At 43.4% G+C, this 26,631-nt stretch overlaps 1 protein-coding gene across 7 annotated transcripts in view; it reads right to left on the reverse strand.

Annotated features, from left to right (window-relative positions):
- TJP2 (tight junction protein 2) overlaps nucleotides 1-26,631 on the reverse strand; it is a 102,477-nt gene that overhangs the window by 29,584 nt on the left and 46,262 nt on the right. For all 7 annotated transcript variants that reach the window (XM_084834338.1, XM_084834339.1, XM_084834342.1 and 4 more), the window contains 4 exons: nucleotides 8,470-8,523; nucleotides 6,905-7,029; nucleotides 4,808-4,910; nucleotides 2,379-2,955 (listed from right to left, as the gene is read on the reverse strand). In XM_084834338.1, the coding sequence (XP_084690464.1) occupies nucleotides 2,379-2,955; nucleotides 4,808-4,910; nucleotides 6,905-7,029; nucleotides 8,470-8,514 (850 nt within the window). In that variant the 5' untranslated portion in view covers nucleotides 8,515-8,523. The remainder of the gene's footprint in view (nucleotides 1-2,378; nucleotides 2,956-4,807; nucleotides 4,911-6,904; nucleotides 7,030-8,469; nucleotides 8,524-26,631) is intronic.

The following is a 26,631-nucleotide window of genomic DNA, read 5'->3' on the forward strand; positions in this document are numbered from 1 at the left end:
CTCAGCTGGAGCCTTGAGGAGAGGGCTTTGCCCACTGCTCGCCTTCCCCAAGCGGGGAATACAAGGGGCGGGCAAAGCCATTGTGTGCGCGTGAACAGGGGGACAAGCACATCAGGGACCACATGCCAGCAGTAGCTGTCATCCAAATGACTCTGGGCTGTGACCCCACCTACTGCTGGCATGCATCTCCCAAATGTGCTTGCCCAGAGCCAATTCAGGCCTTAAGCCAAAAAAGCTTCCCCATCCCTGGGTTACTACTTGTGCAGGTTTGTGCATGCTAGCTTGAAAGCATCTAGTATTCTCTCTCTCTGTGTCTACTGGTAACAGTTTGGTAACCTAGATAGAATCCAAGTCAGAAATGACCCCAAAGGTCATCTATTCCAACTTGCTGATGTAGGAAATCCACTGCATCTCTGATAGGTGGCTTCTAAGCTTCTGCTTTAAAACCTTTAACGAAGGGGAGCCCACCACCTCCCAAGGCTATTTCACTGTCAGACAGGTTGTGCCATTAGAAGGTCTTCTTAATGTTTAATCAAAATCCCCTTTCATGTAATTTGAACCCATAGATTCAGATCCTCTGTTGTCCTATTGGATCAACAGAGAACAAATTTGCTTCATTTCATCCATGTGACACCACTTCCAGTACTTGAAGGTAGCTACCATATAGCGTCTTAATTGTCTTTTCTTCAGGCTAAACATAACCCAACTTCTTCAACCTCTCCTCATAGGACTTGGGTCTCCAGGTCCCTTACCATCTTTGTCACCCTCCTCTTGACACATTCCAAAGACCTTGTACAACCATTTCAGAAACATTTCCTCCCCACTCTCCTATACACACATATACACAATCTATTCCATATAAGCACACAAAATCAACAGAATTTAGTATTGGCCATGGAATTCAGCAGGCTGAAGTGCAATTGTCATTTAAAAATAAAAATAAAGCAATTTTCTAGTCCCCATAGTTGTTAAAATAGGCTTCAAAATGAGCAGGCAATGCCTGGTGAAATCTCAAAAACTCAGTAGCTCAGTAGGTTTTTCAGTGGTTAATTGGTGGGGCTTCAGTGTTGGTCATAGCACAGTATTCTCTTGATGATTAACTGAAGCAGAACAAATTATGAAACTCAAGAAATAGATGAAATTTATATGACATGCCAAATTTAGTTTTTCTTGCTTCAAAATCTGGACTGCTACAGAGCAGAATTGTTTGTTTACAGCGTTGAGTTCGCACAGCTCCGCATATATCAAACATAGTATTCTGAAAAGAGATCCAGAAGATGAGACTGAATAGACCAGCCTTTCCCAACCTGGTGTCTTCCAGATGCTTTGGGCCTCCAACTCCCATCAGCCCCAGCCAGGTCAGGAACACCAAGAGCATTGTCTGCTCCTGTAGTTCAAAACATCTGGAGGGTGCCAGGTTGGGGAAGGGTGAAATAAATGTAGTTCAACCAAATGATAATGTAAAAGGCAGTTTTGGGTTTTGCTGCAATTCACTTGTCCATGGACGTAACTCCTTATGAGGATGATTTGCTTATGCAAGAAGTGCAAGTCTGATAAAGGGGGGACTCACAAAGCATCACATCTCCTTCCCTGTGGTTAGAAAGACTGGAAGATTCCAAAAGGAAAGTTGTGTAACTTCTGCACACTGAGGTACAATTTAGATTTAAAGTAGGTTTCAGTGTTTCACAATAGTCTGACACTCTTGGGAGGATATCATGTCCTTCTAGGCGGTTGATACTTGTGCTTATTATTTGTCTATGGCAGCCTTCCCCAACCTGGTGCCCTCCAGGTGTGTTGGACTGCAACTCCCATCATTCCTGGCTACTGGCCATGCTGGATGGCAATGATGGAGTTGCAGTCCAACACATCTGGAGGGCACCAGGTTGGGGAAGCTTGTTCTATGCTGTACTTGGTTTCTGAAACAGGTCAGTACTTGGAAGATGGCTTTGTATGGTACAGGTGTAAGGTGTTGTCTCTTGTTGAATTATTTATCCTTCTAAAAATTATATTTTCTCTCTTTTGTGGGGGAAGGACAGGAAAAATTGAAAGGTGTCAATCAAGCTGAGGTTTGCAATTGATGTGTTATATTGCTACAGCCAGGAGGAAATAAAGAGCAAGGGGAAACGCTGATCCAGTTCACATGTCACGGCAGCAATTCCTGGGTTGTTTAACTCCTAAGCAATCCAGAATTTCTAGGTTCAGACGCCATGAAACCACAGCCTGTTCCTGGGTTGCTGATTAAAAGTGGAAATGGCTCACACACAGTACTCATCCCCCTCCCAGCAACTCCTGGGTTAAACAACCCAGGAATTGCCACCAAGACATACAAACCGGGTCATTCACTTCAACGCACACACCAGAACAAGTCGCACACTTGCCTTCATTTGATCTGTTCTTTGTGAGGAGAACATTAACTGGGCCATTTGGGTCCAGCTGTGGTCCATAGTCATACCGATGTTGCAATTCAAGTGAAGGGCTGCGGGAATTAAGCCTGCCTCTGCTTCCGCTCTTTGCTTCCTTCTCATATGGAGGGTCAGGACGAGATCTCCAGCCATAATCTCTTGGTGGACTCCTCCCACCACCATAGCCACGGTCATAGGCATCATCTCTATCCACACTCCTGCCTCTGCTTCGGGGTCTTTGATGCTCACGGTCCAAGCTTCTCTCTCTATCCATGCTCCGGCCCCGACTTCGATCCCGGCTGTAGCTGCGCTCTCTGCTGTGGTTGCGCCCCCTATCCTGGGCAAATCTGTAGCCCGTATCAAGGCTATCTCCCCAGCTCTGGCTACGGCCTCCATTTCCACTACGCCAGCTCCTTTCACTGTAGCCACTTCGCGCACTTCTGCCATCAAACTCTGCACGATTATCCATGACTTCAAAGGCTCTATCATCATAGTCAAGAGAGGGGCTTCTTCTAACAGCTGGAAGCTGTACTTTACAAGGTCTTTTTACTACCTATTCACAGGAAATAAAAACATTATAATATTATATTCAGCTTTTAAAATCTATCACCAGGAAGCCTAACTTAGATGCAGTGCTGCATAGCACTTAGCCAAGTTGGTGTTTCTTGCAGCTGGCCCATACACATCCAGTGTTAAGATACCAGCACCATGTCCAGCTAAACCACTGGTATAGTAACACCACACTCATATTAGTACCTTTTAAATATGGAACTAACTGCCCAGTAAGTGCTTTTTGCACAGCAGAAGCATTTCTAAATACGGCATGAAAAAGTCTCCTCCCTCAATTCCTTTCCATTTCAAATATTATGCATTTTTGTCAGCTCTGGAAACAGTTTGTTCTCATACGATAAGGTTTTTTTTATACTCTAGAGGTATTAGATTACTTTGCGGTTTCTAATTGCTGCATGACTTTGATTTTTCCATTGCCTTAATGATAGAGGGTAAACTTTTCTAAACTTCTTTAAAGCTTGTATGCACTGCACTTTCCCCAAGCAAACTTTATGATTTTGAGAACACATACATCATTTTTGGGCGCAACCCACTGAGAACAAAGACTCCCTGCATGTGCGTATCTTACGCTCTATATTAAACACTGTCCTTCACAGGTAACCTTTTATTACATCCCTTCTGTGGCTGGCCATTGCAGGCCCATGGTTACAGAACTGTCCCCCAAACTGGGGACAGTTCAACTGATCAAATCCCAAAGGACAGCAGATACAAAAACAGGGAAAATGATCTTAGGTCAGGTTACTTAGGTTAGCAAGCAAACACGCACACTTCCAAATTTAAAAAAACTCTTTATCAGGCGGAATGAAAACGTTGCTCTCTTTATGTTTTATCATATACACTAATAGTGAACGAAGTTGACCTAGTGCTGTCCCTATGGAACCCAAATGGCACCATCCACACACAAGAGGAAGGTATCAGCAGGCTCAGGGGGACCTCAAAGTTTGCCACAGTCCAAAGAAACTCTTTAGTAAAGAAGACCTCAGAGGTAGAGAGCTGCTGTTTAGTTGAACGTTTGAAATTGCTAAACCCAAGCCCATCTGGGCTTCCAACTGCCAGTAGCTCTCCAGGGCCTCAGAGGTCTTTTCCGGTTCTGCTGCCCAAAAAGCTTTGCCAAGGACTAAACCCAGGACTTCCTGCATATACAGCACATGCTATACTACTCAGCTAAGCCTCTTCCCCATGGTTATTATTGGGGGAGAGGGCGGGGAAAGGTGTGTGCATATATGTTTGTAATGTTCGCATTCCCTATGGTTTGAATAATGACTGGGCCTGTTTGCACAATCACACAGCCCACCGTGGCTTATTTAAGCCACGATGGGCAGCGGCACATGCTGGTGGCCATTTTGAATATCCAAGCTGCAACTGTGGCTTGTTGTGTCATCTGAACCCAGCAGGAGTTGACTGTGTGAGGGCTAAACAACCCTAGCAAAATCCATGGCCTGTTTTAGAGTTATGCAAGGTTTGTTTAACCCTTGTACAGCCCACCCCGCCGGGTTCGGACAACATGACAAGCCGCAATTGCAGTTTGAATTTTCATGATGGTGTCCATGGACACCGCAGCTCGTCATGACTTTAAAAAGCCACGATGAGCTGCAGCAATCATGCAAACCCAGTCACTGACTCTGAGGCTTCAGGATTACATGCTATAAATATCAATAAACCAATCAAAGAAAAAATATTTATTTGTGTTACACAGATCCTGGATCCAGATGCTGGACTCATGAATACACTTAGGAAGTACTTGCTCTACCAAAAAAGTTACATTTACACCGTTATGCACTCCCACCCCACCTTAGCTCCATGGGCCTCTTTAATGCCAGTAATAGTTAACTTACAATGATAGCCACTTTCCCGCTTTTCCTTAACTGCTGCACAGCGAATGAATGGGGAACATTTTCCATAGGCGTACCATTAACCATAACCACTCTGTCATTCTCCCTGCAAACAGAAGTATGTTGTCAATTAGAAAAGGTTATATTTAAGACTGACCGATTAAAAACGCTGGGCTTAATTCAGTCCCACCATGCCAGCAGTCTCCGCGTAAGGAAGGATCCCCAGATGGTATCGAAGATGCCATCTTTGTCCACCCCTCACACCCAGGGCACACTGTGCCTGACCATTATGGGGAATGGGTAGCCTGTACTTGCCTCCCAAATCCCCATCCAGCCCTCCACACTCAGCTTGGTCAAGGAACAGGGATGGGGTGGGGTGGGGTTATGGATGGAGAAATGGAAGGCATGAATAGCCCTCTCATTCCTTTAAATAGCCTGGCAGACTTGGCTCCTGTGCACAGGGGAGTGGGAGAAAATAGGTTCCTGTTATGCTCTTACAGCAGGAGTGGGGAACCTGTGAGCCCTCCGGATATGGTTGGACTACAACTCTTATCAGCCCTGGCCAGCATGGTCAATTGTCAGGGATGATGGGAGTTGAGAGTCCAGCAACATCTGAAGGCACACAGGTTCCCCATCCTTGTTGTATGGGGATCCCTCTGTGTTTTTATTTATTTATTCATTCATTTATTCATACATGCATGAGTTGCCTTTTGGCCCAAATAGCTCTTCCCCTGCCAACCAACATGACTGACACTGCACCGCATCCACAGCAGGACTGAACTGAGCCTGTCATGGGTTAGTTCATTTCTGCACACAAACACCTGTTTTATTTCTGTAGGAAAGAACTGTTCCATTGAATTCAGTTTAATATAAATAATTGTAGCCTACCAACTAACTTATGCAGGGTGGTTGGAGTATGGAGGGGCTCCTCTCCTTGGTGCTCTGGCCACCCTGCATTTTTGCCTAGATGGGTGATTTTTCCTGTCAAAGTGCAGCTTCAGGGAAGGGGAGGGAAGGGGCCTGGAGATCCAATAGGAAGCTGCATAAAGCAGCTTCCACAGTCTCCTCCCCACCCCCAGGACTGCACCTTTCCCCCATCTCTACATACCGTTTCCGAGCATGGAGACGTATCCAGCACTGATAGAACTGCGCCGGCTATGAGGGGTCGGGGAGTGTGGTTTCTGGGAGCGAGGTCAGAGCCCTGGCCCAGAAACCAAACAATTCTATGGCCCTCTAGACAGTGTCTAGAGTCATGGAGGATTGCACCCTCCATGACTTAGGCAACATTAGTTCAATATCATAAGATTTTTCCCATTGTTGTATTACATGTATGTTCCTCACATCTTCCCAGAACCAAATCTCACAGACATCAATTTCCTTATGTTAGCCATATGTATTATAGCCTTTGTTTATTATAAAAGAAAAATAAAATATGCTGTAACAGCAATAATATTTTATACTTATCAAAAGACTTTACTTAGTAGTAATCATTTGGCAGTCTTGACACATACAAACATTCCTATGAGAAGAAAACCAAAAGCAATGAAATGGAACAAAAGCAGCTCTAAGAATGTTCTCCTGACTGTAACTCCAAACTCCAAAGACCCTTGTTTGGAGTTAACCTAGTAATGGATGTAGAGAGAGATACTCTGAGTGGCTCATCCTTATTTATGAAACCATTTTAACTCTCATGGATTTAGTACAACCAGTCGCTGCAAGCCAATGTCCCTTGAGCTATGCCTGTATGGTAAACAGAGCAGATCCCTGCTACTCACATAGCATGCCTGCATGGGATTCTCCTGCACAATCCCTTGAAGAAGCAGAAGATCAGAAACATGAGATGTTCAATGCATCCCACTGCTGAACATTTCAAGCAAAGTCTGGGATCCTAGCCATTCATTAGGCAGGCTGCTAGAAGTAAGGGTAGCTGGGCTGTATTCAAGGTTTCAGGATAAAGATAGCAAGATCAAATAACTACACTAGTTTGGTTAAACCTGTGCCTTCACAGAAGTCTACACTTAGAAGCATATTTTCCTTTTGCAAACATATTGTCAGGGCAAAGAGAGAGGGGGTACAGCAGAAGTAAGCAAGCTTACTTACTGAAGTAATCCATCCGCTGGGCCACCAGCAAGAACATCTGAGACAACTATGGATGTTTCTCCATTTTCAAAATGAGGGTTATCTCTGCCACCAGAAACTGCAATCCCAAACCCTCGCTTTGAGTCCTAAAAGAAAAAGGAAACACACCACTTATTTTTAGCGAACAACCAAAACAGAATTTGAAATTGGTAGAATGCCAAGAAAGAGACATGTTCTAGACATGTCATTGACAATTTTTAATTAAATATATAATCTTATATGTCCTTCCCTACAGACTCAGGGATTGTAGCACAACTCAGAACTGATTTTAACAGTGCATACATGAGGGCAGTTAAAAAAAAAAATCTTGACTTGAGGGCAATCTGAAACTATAGGGACAGAAGAGAGCTGAAATATCGTAGGGGCTACGAGAGTGAGCTGCAAATCAGGAAGTCCCTGGTTCGAACCTCACCTCTGCCATGAACTCAGTAGGTGGCCATAGCTAAACCACTCCCCCACCCCCACTTGCAATATGGAAGATAATAATACTGATCTTACAGTGTTCCTATAAAGAATACAACTAGATAATGCATGTGAAGCACTTTGAACAATGGAAAGTGCTATAAATATCCTAAATAACAGTACTTGTAGTACTGATGTCGATTAAAAATGGCATTTAGTTTAACACAGGAATGACTTTCAAGAGTATCATTAAGAGTGGAAGCTAGCAACTGCAAAGTTGCAGCACAGACAGCGCTCTCCTCTTTTCTTGTAGACAAGAGTGAACAAAACTCATTATGGTTGGTACGTCTTTTGTCATGTACAAGCCAGAAAGGGTGCATGGGGGAGGGATGGGGGAGACACTTATCATTAAGGGCATTCTGCCTCACATTTCGATGGATAGCTTCAAGTTGCAGCATTGGCCAGAAACACTTTTCACAAATTACGTCAAGTGACCTACACCCTGCAACTTCAAATCTACTACCAAGACAGGGACATATAATTTAGGCCTTATACTCCATTTTGTAACCATGCAGCATATGAGGCTGCTCTTGATGGCTGTTGGGAATTGTAAGGTTTCCAGAATGTTTTAGCGATTTATAGCGTTATTCCCAAGTTTGTACCAGATTCTTACATCTTTCCAATACAATTCACAGCACTGGGTTTTCACCTACAACAAAAACGCTAAACAAGAGAACACCACTTCACCCAAGTCATTTCCCCCTTCCTTGATAACCAAAAACTAGAGCTGGAGTTTTTGTCTTGGCACTTCATACTGATCTGCTTTCTATCACAGGATTGGGACCTAAATAAGATTGATGTTACCTCTGGAATTCTAAATATTTTTTAGTAGGACTACAGAAATTAATTGCTGTGAATTTAAATAAACTGTTGGTTTACAAAAATAAAGTGAGATATGTGTATTCTTTAAAATAATCTAAGTGGTGTAATTAAGAAGCCTAACTGTGTTTTGGAATGGAAAATTGATTGACATAAGAATGGGGTCATTTCAGATTTGCCACTACAGTATTAGAGGGTAGATGCGAAAAAGCTATTTGAAAACTAGACCATAAATAACCTCTCACCTTTTGCAAGGTCACTGTGTACTGTTCCCATATCAGTTCTTCCATGCCTGGGGCCTATTATACAATGAAAAAAGAGTCATCAATGGCACATCAAAGAGAAGATAGATCTTGTCAAATAAAATTTAAAAAGACCCTTTTAAAAATCTGTATCAAACAGCAGGAATCTTTTTCAACTACTGCATTGCAGTGCTTTATAAATCAACATTAATTAGCAATTCTCAGAATAAAAACCAAACATTTTAAGAGCAAAATGTAGAAGAACATTTCTATGTTTGACCCACATACGCTCAAAGCAAACCATACATGCCTCACTCCCAGATCTTTATACATTTCTGCCTGCAATACAAATTGCTGAGGAAGGGGGCAAATATCAGTAACAGGAGAGCACATGCTTTGTATGCATCACTCAGATTAAATTGATCAGGTTTGCTTTCATTCCCTGACCATGAACCAAAAAACAGAACGAGCCTTAATTTTTTCCTGAACCAGAACAGAACCTGATCCATTATCTGTAACTCTCTGTAGAACTGGAACAGAAAGGGGGGCGGGAATCAATTACTGGTTCAGAATGAAGGTACAACTGAATAACAACACACCAGATATGGTACACTCACTGAGTCCACCAAAATCAGAATGAGCACATAAAATAAAACCAGTATCTGGAAGGATTTATATATTCTTCATTATTACAGGCTTCTATACTCTGCCCTCTTCAAGGGCTGAGCCCGGGAAACACTGGCTGGAATTGTGGATGAGCCATGATTGAGCTGAACCTGAACTGAACCAAAGAATGTAACGATTTTACTCCCTGATCATGATGGAAAAGACCTCTCCCAGAGACCCTGAAGAAACTACTTACTGTCAAAATAGACAGGGCTGTAACAGATTGACAAACTATCGGTCTGCAGATTTTTTTTTAAATTTATAGTCTGTGTTCCTGCCTCAACACCTTCAAAGCATCTTACAAAATAAACATGAAAAACTAAACAACTGCAGCATTAAAATATAAGATAAAAATTAAAAACATAGCACAGAAGAATGCAGTAACCAACAATGGTGCTTCTAGACAAGGCTTTTATTGAGAAACATCCCTGCGGAATTTTACCGGGGTGTGGGGGCGTCTTCCATTTGTAACCCTGCCTTGTTTTCCCACCATATCTTTTGTCTTCTTTTTTACCACAGAACCACAGAAGGAGGGGAAGATGGAATAGACACAGCAAGTCTTTTGACTGGCTAGGAACCCTCCATCTGGAAGTACCCTAAGGAACCAGACAACACAAAGAGACTCATTCAAGGCCAAAGTCCTGGTGACATGTGTTGCCATCCAGCAAAATGCCTGCAATGTGAAGGCCAAGTGAACTTCCTAGGGGAGGGAGTTGTACAATCATCACTATTATTATTATTTACATTTCTATACCACCCAACAGCCGAAGCTCTCTGGGCGGTTTACAAAGATTAAAAATACAATATACAGAGATTAAAAACCATTTACATAAAAAACACATGGACAATATACACAAAAGAAACATATATCTAAAACAACTTCAAACAAACTATCTCAAAAGCAAACAACCATAACCATAAGACATTCCAGGATTGATTAAAACTTATCACATGCCTGGGAGAAGGGAAAAGTCTTAACCTGGTGCCGAAAATATAACAATGCTGGCACCAGGTGGGCCTCAGCAGGGACATCATTCCAAAATTTAGGGGCCATCACCGAGCAGGCCCTCTTCCTTTTCGCCGTCTTCTATTTATTTATTATTTGGATTTGCATCCTGCCTTACCAGACAAAACAGTGTTCAAGGGGCAAAACAAGTCATAGTAAAATATTCAACAATGACAAAACTAAAGCAGAAAAAATATCAGACCTATAAAACAGTGAAAGAGAAGAGCCTCTCTCAAAGACCTTAACTGCCAGCCAAGTTTGTATGGAAGAAGGTGGTCTTTCAAGTAATGTGGTCACAAGCGTGGGACCAGCTTCACCTTCTGAATTTTTACTGTCACTATGGAGGTGTTTATGCACGAGAGGCTGTCACAGCATGCTGGAAAGAGAGGCTTATCCCTTCCCTCCCTGCTGTACCCCTTGAAGCCCAACCCAAACAGCTATGAGTAACAGAAAAAAGTTCCCACTGGCACCACTGAGAGCTTTTTTCTACAAGTCATAGCCAAGTGTGTGTGTGTGTGTGGAATAAACCTCCTCTCACATACCTCAACCCCACCCCACCCCATAAAGACCCTACTACACCTGTATAAATTAAAGGAAACCAGAAGGCAAAGCTGCATGCTACGCTGCTATACTTCAAATCATTACAGTAGTCAGCGAAATATTGTCCTCTTGCTATTCTGTGCAATGTGTTATGATGTCACTTTAGATCAGGGGTGGGCAACTTGTGGCCTTCCAGATATTTTGGCTTACAACTCCCATGATCCCTGTCCTTGGATTATGCTGGCTAGGGCTGATGGGAATTGTAGGCCAAAACATCTGGAGGGGCACAAGTTGCCCACCTCTGCGTTAGATGGCCTCTTGAGGTGCCACCAGAACTCGAGCTGTTCCTATAACTATACAACTGTAATCAATGAAGTCTGCTGAATCACAGGGGGATCAGTTTGAAGCATTCAAAAAGGCAAGATATGCTACCTTTTCAGTCTGATTGAATGGAGTTTAGATTCTCAGCAAGTTATTTGATGCAATAATACAAGATGTCATGCCTTGGGATAAAAATCCACATAAATTATGCGTCAAAATTAAGATAGCTGATATAGTCTCTCTAGCTTTCTCTTATACACACACGCACCAAACTACTAAAAACATTTCAGATATCAATATGGTTACTACTACAACTATGTGGTATTTACATATATGTTTATAGGACATTTTGACTATGAAATCCAGGAATTTAGAACAAAATCATCATGAAGTCATAACAGCAGGAGACAATTGTAGAATTACTGCTAAAATGCCCTAGGTTAAGTAAAATAATCTGTTTGTTGAATCATGTAAGCAGCTAAATCATTTTTCAACTACTGCCAGGATATTCCTCTCACTTCTAGTTGGTCTTGGTCTTTCTTTCTTCCCAGCCCTTCCCATCCATGCATATAATGACCTGCTTCAGATGAGCACTGTGGCTTAAATAAGCCACGGCAGGTTGTGACGTGTGCTGGCACGTGACAAGAGGCTTTTGAACATTCAAGCCACAACTGCAGCTAGCTGTGTATTCCAAACCCAGAGGGGGTGGGTTGTGCGACTGTTAACGCTTGCATTTCCTAAAACGGGTCAAGGGTTATACAAGGGTTGTTTAACCCTTGCACAACCCACCCCCGCTGGGTTTGGATGACAGGACAAGCCACAATTGTGGCTTGAATATTCAAAATGGCCACCCGCACATGCTGCAGCCCACTGTGGTTTAAATAAGCCACAGTGGGCTGTTTGACTGTGTGAACCAGCCCAGACACTCATTTTACTGTACAGAAAAATACATTAATAGTTTTCTACTCGCAGGTAACTACTTGATGAATTTGAAGAGTGCAAATTGGTTATTACAAAAGCTTAAACACATTTTTATTGTGAAAAAATCAACAAATTATTCTATAATTAAGAGAAATTAGTGTAACAATTTGTGCCTAAGAAGGGGGCATAAAAGAAAAACATTCCTTGGAATGACATATACCAAATAATTACCAAGAAAATAAAACACCTGTCTGGCTTTTGCATACTGGAATAATCAGACTAAGAGGTACCAGCTCTTGAGATCATATTTTGTAGAATACAGAGTGCAGTACCAATAAAGTACTGGAAGTTGACCTTGGGAGTTCGCTAGGCACAAAACCCATCTGTGCTGTCCTAAATCTCTAACTCATAATCTCTTTAACATTATAAAATTTACAGCCGTTTGCTCTTGCAGAGATACTAAGCAATGCTGACAGATTAATGGAAGGAGCAAAATGAGTGTGGGGGCTGGGTAAGACCACAGATGTTATAAGTCACCATCTGAAGACTTCCAACTGTACCAGAGAGGAGATTAAATCCTCTGTCACAACAAGCATAAAATTCCAACTATATTAGGAGCCAGTAAACTGAGGGCAGATGATGCATTGGTAGCACAAATGCATCAAGAGATGGGTTGAGTCAACTATGACCTGTTCCTGAGAAGTTAACGTATCATTTGGGGAAAAGGTAAAAAAGGTAATATGAATACATTTGTTACAGACTGCCACACAATTAAACTGGTGAAGAGATTACTAAGAACACATTTAGCAAATGCTAGCAAGTTTACATTAAAACAAGAATCATTATTTTATTAAACAATTTTCTCAAGCAGAATTCTGCACGGATTTCATGCTAATTAGTTCTAATTAGAATACTAATTTGATGATTCATGTACTAGTAGTACTTGAACTTGGAAAACAGGCTCGCCACAAACACCTGACATGCCTAAAAATCAGGGAGCCCCTTAATTGCAAACTATTTTAGTCTAAAACAATTATTGTATATTCATATTTCTATACGAGAATAAGACCTTATTAATCATTTTAAATATTATATCTTGGTATGGATGAAGGAATGAGAAAATCTAATAATATATATTTCCAAAAATGAACTCACATGCCATTTTAAAATCCTCAACTTTTTCACAGCATGCAACCACATTCGCTGCAGAGCTTCAGTTGTCTTCACTGTGGCAGGCTATAATCTGTTAAGGGACTCTGAACATCCCAGTCTTTTCATCAGTTTCTAACACTCATTGTTATGTAATTCTAATACAATAGTGGCCTACATACTCAACCAATCCTACCATCATTTCACATAGTAACATATACAAACCCAAATGAGAACACACTTACTTCCTAAATTAATGCCACTTTCCGAACAGAAAATACTCCAGTACAGTAATTTTACATTCCTATGTAAATAACTTCTAATGTTCACCACTAGGCAAGAATCAACATATAGGCTCCTCCCCCTACCCGCAGTGATGTGGGGAATTTGCAGTTATAATAGGTAAGTGGGAGCAAGATCTGTAAGGAATATTTAGGGCACAAACCTTGTGTATTAGAGCATATACTATACACCACAGTGCCATTTGGTTGGATTCCACAAAAAGTAAAGCTATTGGGGGGGAGGGGGAGATGAGAAAAGCATTGCTGTTTCCCCCTATACTGAGCTAACCAACCTCATAAACACACTGAACTCTCATTTGTCTCATGCTAAGCTCATCCATGGTAACCTGTTTCACCATATCTGACTTTCTACCATTCATTGTGATGCTGATGGCAATCACCTCTCTTTTACCTGGCAACAGGCAAATAGTCCCCTGTGGCATATTAATCTTTTACCAACAGGCTTAATCTTTTACCAGCAGGCTGCCAGAGCTGCTGTGCCCACTCAATAGGGATGTCAGAGAATTCCGCCACGGATCTCGGTGAGGCCGAATGCCAGTGCATTCGGCCCCCTGAACTCCGTGGCGGAATGGCCTGCCACCCCCCCACCCCTCCGCGGATCCCCCCCGGGACGAGACTTACCTGGGGCGGATCTTCTGGGCGGTGGCGGCTCCGGCAGCGGCTGGTCTTCCGACCGGCTGCCGCCACCGCCGCCATTTGCAGTCTTGTAAAAAAACAACAACAACGATGTGATAGGCTACGTAAAGATTTACGTAGCCTATCATGGCTGGGTTTAAAAAAACAAAAAACCTGCGTACGCAAATGGCGGCGGCTACAGCCGCCGCCATTTGTGTTCCTTCTTTTTGGCCATCTTAGTCTATGTAAATATTTACGTAGACTATGACGGCAAAAATAAAGGGGAACGCAAATAGCGTAGCGGGCGCTATTTGCGTCCCTTTTTGATTCGCTGTTTTAGCCTACGTAAATATTTACATAGGCTAAAACGGTGAATCAAAAAGGGATGCAAATAGCACCCGCTACACTATTTGCGTTCCCCTTTATTTTCGCCGTCATAGTCTACGTAAATATTTACGTAGATTAAGATGGCCAAAAAGAAGGAACACAAATGGCAGCGGCCGTAGCCGCCGCCATTTGCGTATGCAGGTTTTTTTTGTTTTTGTTTTCCCCAGAGCCCTCCACGGCCGGAAATCCGGCTGCGGACGGCTCTGGCCTGGCTGAGCCTGGCCGGCTGCTCTGCAGAGCTGCCGCGGAGCACAGCCGGCCGTGGAGGATTCTGGGGGGGAGGAATGGATCACCCCCCCCATCAAGGATTCCGGGGGAAGGGACGGAACGCCTCCCCCCCCACCATCAACATAATCCGCGGAAAGGTAAGTGCCTTTCGTACATCCCTACCACTCGACAGAGAGGAGCAAAACTCAGCGATGCCACCTCCTGGCTTTCAAAGCAGTAACGAAGGCATTGCCTTTTTGCAACACCCCCTCAGGGTTCGCATGGAGAGGAGCATCCCACAGGCATGTACAACAAAACACCAGGAATACTGAAAGCGGCACCAGACTTAGGGGTGGGCAAACCCAGGGCACCAAGCTGAAGGGGGGCTGAGCTAAGCTTGGTGACTCAGGGTTTGTGGAATGTACTGTCTGCAGTGAGCTAAGGTGAAAAAGAGCACTAAGTGTCTTTAACTGTTCCCTGCCCCCCAAGTTCTACAGCTTCTTTGGGTACTAACTACCAAAATAAATGTCCTTCAAGTAGCTTTAAAGTACCCACTCACAGCTTCCAGTTTGATGTCATTTGATGTCTCCCACACTGGAGGCATTCAAGATGAAGCTGAACAGCCATCTGTCAGGGATGCTTTGACTTAGATTCCTGCATTGAGCAGGGGGCTGGACTCGATGGTCTTATAGGTGCTTTCCAACCCTACTATTCTATGGTTTTAGATAAATACCAGCAGAAGATAGCTTTATATTGCGAATGTAAAGTGGAGGAGCGAGACAGAAAGCAGAGTCATACATTATCCAAACTAGTTCCTGTGTGCATTTAATGAGTCATGCACATGGCTTACTCATGCAAGCTCCATATCACTGGAAGGAACTTGCAGAAGATTGCAAACCAATTTCTGTCAGGGGGATTTTCCAGCTTCTGAACATCTTTCTCACAGAAACTCACCTGTCATATTCTGTGAGTGCTCTCTTCTGATATTACACTACTCATATAAAAAGCTAACCACCACATGAATAGTTAAATGCTCAAGACAGCAGGCTCACAGCAATAACAAACAACAACTGTCAAGGACCTGTCAGCCAGCTCCCATCTCTCATACAGGACAGGTGTAATCAACTCAATGGAGGACAAATAAGGTGGCCTAGCTTACTCATCCATTTTTTCATAAAGGCAGGCTAATGGCAGCACTCTATTATAACGGAAGCTAATAGTAGAGCTGTGTGCAAATTGCCTCTTGAAATTCTCCACCTTTTGTGGGCAGAGAAATTTGGGAGACAATTTCACCAAATTTCTCCAGGGGGAGGATAAATTATCTACAGTTTCTCCCAGGTAGGGCTCCCCATTGGAAGGGCTTGTAGCACGGCTTCTTACTTTTTTGGTAAGGGTTTTGGCGGTTTTCGTGCTGCAACAGCATCAACTGTCTTGCCAGGCTGGCCTCCAGTTTGCATCCACTGCAGTGCAAGTGGGAGCATTGTTGTGGCTAGCTCCAGGGATGAAGTGGAGTCAGTGCTCTGCCAAAATCTGTCCTCCAGTTTCATGAAAGTTTTCTCCCCCTATGAAAGAGGCTTCCATTGATCTGCCTCATTCAGGATGTTTTATAATTTATTTCTGTGGTGTTTTTGAGTTTACCTAATCACAGCTAGCCTCCCGGGCTGCCTGCATGTCCTTAACTGAAAAAGCCCTATGGGAAGAATTACCTCATGATGTCTTCCCCTGGGCTTTAATTGAAGTGTAGGAAGCTGAGGAGGCTACAGGCTGCCAGAGAGATGATTGCACGATGAAGAACAGGACACTTGGGCTCACTCCTCAGCCAACTCCTAAGTAAGGTAAGCCCAAGAAACCCAATCCTAACCCATGAGAATTTTTCCGACATGTCTTCACCACTGAATTTCTTTTTGAAAGCAATTTTTCTTCTATCAAATTGAATGAGAATGGTCATAAAAAATGTGGGAGAAATTTTCGGCACTGCACTAGCTAATAGCATTCCATGTACCTGCAACCTAAACACTGGAGCCAGATTGCATCATGAAATATAACATTTATGTTGCAAGGCATGACTCATGTAGCTAGACTTGGTTTTCGCAGCTGGACATGGGGATGGTGGTCTGAAGGTGGAGGACTTTGCACCAGTCATGGTCATGACAGGTCAGTCAAGCAGAGGCGATGAAACCCAGGCTTACAACAAGAAGAAGAGAAGAGTAGTAGTAGTGGGAGACTCCTTGCTGTGTGGGATCAAGACCCAAGTATGTCACGAAGACCCGTGGACTTGCCAGGTATGTTGTCTCCCGGGAGGACGGATTAGAGACGTGACTGAAAGGTTGCCTGCACTCATAAAGCCCACTGACAGGTATCCCTTTCTTCTCATCCGTGTGGGAACAAATGATACCACCAAGTGGAGCTACGAAGAAATCATGTCAAACTTTGAAGCTTTGGGAAGGAAACTCAAGAACTTTGGGGCCCAGATAGTTTTCTCATCCATCCTTCCAGTAGTTAGAAGAGGGATAGCAAGGGAACGAAAAATACTCCGGGTGAATGACTGGCTATGAAGGTGGTGCCGACGAGAGAGATTTGGATTCTGGGACCACGGGCTATACTTCCTGGAAGAAGGACTGTTGGCAAGGGATGGGTTGCACCTCACAAAGGAAGGGAAGAATGTGTTTGGCCACAGCATGAAGAACTTCACCAGGAGGGCTTTAAACTGAATCCTATGGGAAGAGAGATGTAAAGTTGGGGGTAACAATGGACGAAGGCTCATGCACTGCAACAAAGAGAACAGGTCTAATAGCACCCAATAGTAGTCTTCAGACACATGTAGGAAGAAAGCCACACTACGAAGCACATGGTCTTCGATGTCTATATACTAATGCCCAGAGTATGGGAAACAAACAGAACGAACTTGAACACTTAATACAAGAGGGAAATTATGACTTGATAGGTATAACTGAGACTTGGTGGGATGACTCTCATGACTGGAATATAGCAATTGAAGGATATAACTTGTTCAAAAAGAACTGGAGGAACAGAAAGGGAGGTGGGGTTGCACTGTATGTGAAAAATATATATCTCTGCACAGAACTACAGGAGGAGGAGCTTGGTAGCCCCATCGAGAGCATCTGGATCAAAATAAATGGAGCAAAGAATAAAAGGAACCTGGTCATGGGAGTCTACTACCGGCCACCCAATCAAGGAGAAGATGAGGATGAAACTTTTGAAAAGCAAATAGCCAATGTTTTAAGGACGCATGATGTAGTAGTAATGGGGGACTTCAATTTCCCCGATATTTGTTGGGAGACAAATTCTGCAAAACATGGCCCCTCCAGGAAATTCCTGACTTGTGTGGCAGATAACTTCCTCCTACAGAAAGTAGAGGAAGGAACTAGAGGATCGGCTATCCTTGACTTGATCCTAACCAACAGAGATGACTTAGTGGATCAAGTAGCAGTTACAGGAACTCTGAGGGAAAGCAACCATGTTATACTTGAGTTCTTGGTTCTAAGGGAAGCAAAAGCCGAGTGTAGTCAAACGCGTACCCTGGATTTTAGGAAAGCTGATTTTCATAAAATCAGAACAATGATCAGGAAAGTCCCATGGCAAGTGACTCTAACGAGAAAAGGAGTCCAAGATGGGTGGGAGCTTTTAAAAAAGGAAATTCTCAAGGCAAAATTACAAACAATTCCAACAAGAAGAAAAGGTGGAAGACAACAAAAATCTCTAAGCTTTTTGTGGCTTCACAAAAAGCTTAGAGATGACCTGAAAACAAAAAAAGGACACATATAGGAAGTGGAAGGAAGGCCAAGCAACAAAGGAAGAGTACAGGCAGGTAGCACAAAATTGCAGGGATGGCGTCAGGAAGGCTAAAGCTGAGAACGAGCTGAGGTTAGCAAGGGATGCTAAAAGCAACAAAAAGGCTTTCTTCAGCTACGTGCATAGTGAAAGACAGAGGAAAGAAATGGTGGTTCAGCTATTAAATACGGATGGCAAAAAGATAACAAATGACAAAGGCAGAGGTGCTCAATTCCTACTTTGGCTCAGTCTTCTCCCAAAAGAGGGTCTATGACCCCCCCTGGCAAAGGCAAAGTACAGGCTGAAGGGGCAGGATTGCAGCTTGAGATCGATAGGCATATGGTCAAGGAAGACCTAATGACTTTGAATGAGTTCATATCTCCAAGGCCAGATGAACTGCATCCTAGAGTAATAAAGGAACTGGCAGAAGAACTCTCAGAAGCGCTGTCTATTCTCTTTGAGAAATCATGGAGGACGGGGGAAGTGCCAGATGACTGGAGGAGGGCTAATGTTGTCCTTATCTTCAACAAGGGTAAAAAGGAGGAACCTGGGAACTACAGACCAGTCAATCTGACATCAATCCCTGGGAAAATTCTGGAGCAGATGATAAAGCAATCAGTCTGTAAGCACCTTGAAAACAATGCAGTGATTACTCAAAGCCAACATGGATTTGTCAAAAACAAGTCCTGCCAGACGAATCTGATCTCAGTTTTTGATCAAGCCACCTCCCTTGTGGACTGTGGGAATGCTGTAGACATCATATACCTCGACTTCAGCAAAGCTTTCGACAAAGTGCCCCATGATGTCCTGATGAGCAAACTAGCTCAAAGTGGGCTAGATGAAACAATGATCCGGTGGATCCACAGTTGGCTACAGAATCGGACTCAAAGAGTGCTTATCAATGGGACCTTCTCAAACTGGGGAGAGGTAACAAGCGGGGTACCGCAGGGCTCAGTCCTGGGCCCAGTGCTCTTCAACATTTGTATTAAGGACTTGGAGGAGGAGGTGCAGGGAATGCTGATCAGATTTGCAGATGACACAAAACTGGGCGGGATAGCTAATACTTTGGGAGACAGAAACAAAATTCAAAGTGATCTTGATAGACTGGAGCGCTGGGCAGAAAACAACAGAATGAAATTCAATAGGGATAAATGCCAAGTTCTGCACCTAGGAAAAAGAAACCAAATGCACACTTACAAGATGGGGGATACGTGGCTCAACAACACTACAAGCGAGAAGGATCTTGGAACTGTTGTTGATCACAAGCTGAATATGAGCCAACAATGTGATATGGCTGCAAAAAAGGCAAATGCTATTTTGGGCTGCATTAATAGAAGCATAGCTTCCAAATCCCGGGAAGTACTAGTTCCCCTCTACTCAGCACTGGTTAGGCCTCATCTGGAGTACTGTGTCCAGTTCTGGGCACCACACTTTAAGAAAGATGCAGACAAGCTGGAGAGGGTTCAGAGGAGGGCAACAAAGATGATCAGGGGACCGGAAACAAAGCCCTAAGAGAGACTGAAAGAACTGGGCATGATTAGCCTTGAGAAGAGAAGACTGAGGGGAGATATGATAGCGCTCTTCAAGTACTTGAAAGGTTGTCACAGAGAGGAAGGCCAGCATCTCTTCTCGATCATTCCAGAGTTCAGGACACGGAATCATGGGCTCAAGTTACAGGAAGCCAGATTCTAGCTGAACATCAGGAAAAACGTCCTGACTGTTAGAGCAATATGACAATGGAACCAATTACCTAGGGAGGTGGTGGGCTCTCCCACACTGGTGGCCTTCAAGATACGGCTGGACAGCCATCTGTCAGGGATGCTCTGACCTGGATTCCTGCATTGAGCAGGGGGTTGGACTCGATGGCCTTGTAGGCCCCTTCCAACCCTACTATTCTATGATTCTATGACCTGGGCAGTTGACATGATTGCTCGTGAGCGCCCTCTCCTGAGTAGAGCTCGAACTGCTCCATGGTATACCCCAGAGATGAGAGAGATGAAACAAAATAGGAGACGGCTTGGGTACAGATGGAGAAGAACCCCTAGTGGATGCAGTCGAATGCTGGTATGTATCCATGGTAAAGTATTTTCAGGGGCAGAGAGGGCAGCAAAAAAATCATCTTGCTGCCTCTATTGAATCTTCTGTCTGCCGCCCAGCGGAGCTTTTCAGAGTTGTCCGGGGGCTATTATGCCGGCCCTAAGGACACTGGAGATCCCCCTGAGGCCCGCTGTAATGCATTTGCTAGGCACTTCCAGGATAAAATCTCTTGCATCTGCCGGGACTTAGACTCCAGTGTTATAGTAGGTGAATCTGGTGAGGTATCCAGAGCACAGCCTTGTCCTGTTCTCCTGGATAAGTTTCAGTTGGTACAGCTCGAGGACATTGACAAGGTGCTTGGCCAGGTTCATGCAACCATTTCTGTAATGGATCCTTGCCCCTCTTGGCTGATAAAAACTGGCAGGAAAGGAACAGCTGGCGGGGCCAGGGAGGTGATTAATGCCTCTTTGCAAGAGGGGGTAGTCCTGGGCCACCTCAAAGAGGCGGTAGTGAGACCACTCCTAAAGAAACTCTCCGTGGACCCAGAAAATCTTAATAATTTTAGGCCAGTGGCAAATGTTCCTTTCCTGAGCAAGGTTCTTGAGCGGGTGGTTGCCAACCAGCTCCAGACACTCTTGGATGAGACCGATCATCTAGATTCATTTCAGTCAGGGTTCAGGCCGGGGTTTGGCACGGAAACAGCCTTGGTCGCCCTGTATGATGACCTATGTTAGGAGAGAGATGGGGAGTGTGACCTTGTTGATTCTCCTTGATCTCTCAGTGGCTTTTGATACCATTGACCATGGTATCCTTCTAGGATGATTGTCTGAGCTGGGAGTGGGAGGCACTGCATTGCAGTGGTTTCGCTCCTACTTGGATGGTCAGCTCCAGAAGGTGGTGCTTGGGGACTACTGCTCAGCCCTGTGGATTCTCCAGTATGGAGTGCCATAGGGGTCAGTTCTATCCCCCATGCTATTTAACATCTACATGAAACCACTGACTGCAGTCATCTGGAGTTTTGGGGCGCATTGTCGTCAGTATGCTGATGACACGCAGCTCTATTTCTCCTTTTCATCTTCTTCAGGTGAGGCTGTGGATGTGCTAAATTGGTGCCTAGCTATGACAATGGACTGGATGAGGGCTAATAAACTGAAACTCAATCCAGACAAAACTGAGATGCTGTTGGTGGGTGGTTCTTCTATAAGACCAACTCTGGCCTGCTTGCACTGGCTGCCTGTATGTTTCCGAGCCAGATTCAAGGTGCTGGTTTTAACCTATAAAGCCTTACATGGCTTGGGACCACAATACCTGATGGAGCACCTCTCCCAACACGAACCTACCTGTATACTACGCTCAACATCTAAGGCTGCCTACACGGAGGGAAGCTCGGAAGATGGCGCCAAGGGAGAGGGCCTTTTCGGTGGTGGCCCCCAAATTATGGAATGATCTCCCCGACGAGGCCTGCCTGGCGCTAACATTGTTATCTTTTCGGCACCAGGTTAAGACCTTTCTCTTCTCCCAAGCATTCCGCAATATACGATAAGTGTTTAATCAATCCTGGAATGTCTTATGGTTATGGTTGTTTGTTTTTGAGACTGTTTGTTTGAAGTTGTTTTAAATATATGTTTCTTTTGTGTATATTGTCTGTTCATGTGTTTTTTTATCTAAATGGTTTTTAATCTCTGTATATTGTATTTTTAATGTTTTTAATCTTTGTAAAGTGCCCAGAGAGCTCCGGCTATTGGGCGGTATAGAAATGTAATTAATAATAATAATGGTTTCATAATTTGTTCTTCATGCAAAATTTGGGTTTTCCTGGTGTACAGGTTAGACCAGGGGTGCCCAATCTTTTTGGGCCCATTTGGAATTTCAGACCATGCTGTGAGCACCACCACAAAATGCCTCATCAGTGGATTGCAGCTTTGGCATCTACCTGTCACATCTATGGCTCTTAGGCTATGTCTTCTTCAGCAAAAACTTGGACACTGCAATGTCTCTTTAATAAGGGATTGTCTAATCCAGCTAATTGCTAGTGGTGCAATACAGCTAATGCGTCTTTTAAACATATCTTTTGGCAATGTCCATTAGTTGCTTCTTTGGGGGAGGAGGCTATTACACAGATAATTATTACAGTTATTACACAGATGCTTCATGGATCTCACCGCCTATAATGCAATGGATTGAGGCCCTTATGACACTATCAATATTTGAATGGGTGGCATATAGCCACCACCTTCAAATGGATTCTTATTTGGATATTTGCTCCACTTTTGTTAAACTCCATGTTTAATTGCTAGAAAGTTGTATGCATTTCATACAAATCCGTGTGTGTGTGTGTATTTATTTATTTAATTGAAAAAATAATTTAATTTTTAAACAATTCGGCGCCCACGGACCACATTGGGGACCCATTTGCATTGGAGGTAACAGCAGGCACCATGGTGCCTGTGGGCAACTCATGGGGGACCCCTTAGACTCTACTAAACCCCTTGTGCCCCATATCCTAGGCTAAAAAGAAGTAACATAAGACAGAATGCAGGTTTGCAAACTGTACTCAGAAAGCATTCTAATCAAAAGGTATATTCTCTCTCTCTCTCTCTCTCTCTCTCTTTCTCACACACACACACACACACTTACTTGAATGGGAAAACACTGTGCATCAGAACAGCATTACTAAAAAGGATCTCAAAATGGGGGTGGGAGAGAAAAAATTATTCAACTGGTAATCACAAAACTGAAAAAAGCTACTACTTGGGCCAGCCCACACATGCCTCTATATCACTTACAGCAAAATCCTATGCATGTTTACTCAGAAGTTCCACTGTGTTCAGTGGCACTGACTCCCAGTTTCATATGCACAGGATTGCAGCCTTAATTATGCAACATGTGGTAACTTACAATTTAAGAGAAACACAGGAAGCTGCCTTATACTGAGTCAGATCATGGGTTCATCTAGCCCAGTACTGTCTCCACTAACTGGCAGCGGCTCTCCAGGGTTTCAAGCAGGAAAATTTCCAGCCCTACCTTGAAATGCCAAGGATTTAAAGTGGGTCACTCTGCATGCAAAGCAAAGAATTCTAGCCTTCAACCATTTAAACTTGTATGTAGAGGTACAGGTGCCAATAACTTAGACTTCAAAATAACATCTATGCCTTGGCATTGTATTCTTTAGACACATTCTTAATAACAAAAGTATGTAAAGTAAGCCAAGTTATCTAAGTAGGAGAGGGCAAGTTTCTGAACCCAATTCACCTTCTCAGCCTATCTGTCTCTTCTTTGCAGCAACAAGTTGATATTAACTATTGGATATCCAATGACCACACATACATCCCTTAATGTTTCTCTCCCTCCCCCATGTACGCTTACTATTTTTCTGGATCAATTGAAGAACTCTTGATGTATTATTCACTGCTGCATTTTCACTGCTCAGTTTTCTTCTGCCCTCAAGTTTCAGTTTCATTACTTACTCATTTTTCATAATGGGATCTGAATGCCTCTTTAATTTAAGCAGCTTGTGCACTTACAGAAATGTACCGAAAGTCCAAAGTGAACAGAATTGTTAATTTATGACACAGAGAGGAACCCTTTAATTTGATGTTGTATCACTCATATCTGTAGCTAGGGAGGATTTGGAACAAAGCCAATGGCCAGTGCAAATTAAAGTGATTTGCCGCAGCTGCTACAGAGCTGTCTATTGTTAAGCAGCAGCAGATCTATAAACTAGTTTTCCACTAGAGGGTGGTATTAAGCGACTATTTGATGACCTCTTGCACAAGACATAGGGGGGAAAAGGTGACTGCAGTGGGGTGCAGTTAATGAGTTCCTCTCTCCCACCCCTCTCTCTCTCTCACACACACACACAGGATATTAACTCTGTTCATGTCAATTCCCAATTTCCTTTTTTTTTTTTTACCAGATTCACTACAGTCTGTATACAATGGATAGGCAGGAAAGCTTATAAAAGCCAAAAGCTTTCAAGTATTTTTAGCCACTTTTCAGGGCTACGCCCTCACAAAACCTGTACATACTTGAGCACGATCAGATACAAGATACAGCAGCCAGAGTAGCAAGCATACAAAATACGCCACAAAGCTGCTTTGAGCATATTAATTGTTGTGAACTGCCCAGAGAATTTCAACTATTGGGTGGTATAGACACTTAATTAACAAACGAACATCAGTTATGAATTCAGTGAAGGCAGCTTTATACAGAAAGGTCTTTATTGTTCACCTAAATGCCTGTACAGAAGCGGCTAGGCACTCATCAATAGGATGGGTGTTCTGCAGTGTTGAGGCCAGCAGGCCCCATCTCTTGTGTACGCCAAACTAGCATATCTTAATGGTAGCACTCTGGAAGGATCCCTGACATAGTTCTCACTGTACAGGCAGAATTATATGGTTGAAGACAATCCTTCAAAGAGTCTGACCTAAGATTTTTAGGGCTTTAAAGGTTAAGACCAGCAATTAAGGCCAGAGTGGCATTTCTTTGACATTTTGTGACATAGAAGGAAGCCGATCTTGGAGGCTTCCAGGTATCTAATGCCCCTGCCAGGCTGCTGCCAGCATGGGGGGAGGAGCGATGGAGGTGATTTTTGCCTCTCCGTCCTCATTTTAAATGTTCTTAAATGCTTTGAGCCTGTCTAGAGAAGGTGTGCTGGTGGGGGCTGGAGAAGCCATAGGTTTTCTCATATCTTGGCCTCTCCCCTCCTTACCCACAATAACACCCCCTTCTCTTTCCTTCCAAGGCCACATTTATGACCTCGGGAAGCAGCTGGTGTGGTTCTTTCCAGGGCAGCTACAAGTGGATGGGGGAGGGGGATCGGAACTCAGAGTCCCCCTCCCAAGATTTTAGAAGTGTCTATAACCTCAGGAGAGGGACTCAGAACAATCCTATGGTCCCTGGGATCATATGATTGCTCTCTAAGGCTACAATCCTATGCCCACTTACCTGGGAGTAAGCACCACTGAACACAAATGGGTATACATGAGTAAGCATGCAAAAATTGCGTTGTTAGGCTGTAATCCTATGCACACTTACCCAGGGTAAATCCTACTGAACTCAGTTGGGCTTACCTCTGAGTAGACATGCACAGGATTGCACTTTTAGTATTATCAAATAAAGGTAACAATTTAAAATACTGTAAATTACTCAGGGATTATCCTTAGATGTTTGCATAAAGCCAGTCATTTAACATTTCTGTTGTGCAAGAGTATCAACACCCACAATAGAAGCTTTAGACCAAGGGTGGGAAACCCGTAGCTCTCCAGATTTGGACTATAACTCCCATTATCCATGACCATTGGCTATGCTAGCTGGGGCTGATGGAAGTTCATGTTTAACAACATTTGGAGGTCACCGATTGGGGAAAGCTGAATTTTATGTTAAAAGTATCAAGGCAGGTTAAATATGAATTTACTATTGTCTGAAATAAAGAGGAAGACTCCCTCCAAAGTGGTATCCAGTGGTATTTTTAAAATAATACAGTCAGACTTGCGACCAAGCTTGTAGCCTATTAGATCTTGCATGTACAATATTTCTTGTAGCCCTCAAGAACATTTTTGTCATTATACCAATAATACAAATTATTGTTGTATCTCCCCCAACAGGAAATAAATATTTAACATTTCAGAAAGGAACCACTGCAATAAAAAGAAATAAAACCTGCACATTTTTACCCAATAATAATAATTATAAAAGTCATTGATCACCAAATTGCAGCCTTCTGTGACAACTGGGGTAGGACTTTTAATCAGAATGCTTTGAGAGAGAAAATAACATTTCCTCTTTTACTCTTGGCAAAAGTAACAGCAGCTTGTGAACTGTCAAGGCTTTAAGCTTTGCTTAGGCTAGATCAGGGGTGGGCAACTTGTGGCCCTCCAGATGTTTTGGCCTACAGCTCCCATGATCCCTCACTACTGGCTATGCTGACTAAGGCTGATGAGAGTTTGCCTCTGTAGGTGTGCCTCCTAAATACTTACAACCAAGAACTTGTTTGATGACATGGCCATCAGGTAGCCATTTGTGGCAAGTCAAAATTTTTGCTACTGTAACTGGCAATCAGTGCTCCCTTGGCATATTGATTCAAAGTTCTACAGTAAACGCCTTGACCGAGTTTGTGCAAATGAAAGGAAGACCACGCCGCCTGCATATAACAACAGTTTCCACTATCTGAATTATAACAATACCAAAAAGTAAACTGTTTTTGTGTACCTGTGGTCAAGC

Source organism: Heloderma suspectum, chromosome 2, assembly GCF_057233095.1.
Source record: "Heloderma suspectum isolate Gila_16-S chromosome 2, 16-S_ref, whole genome shotgun sequence".
Classification (NCBI taxonomy): Eukaryota; Metazoa; Chordata; class Lepidosauria; order Squamata; family Helodermatidae; genus Heloderma; species Heloderma suspectum.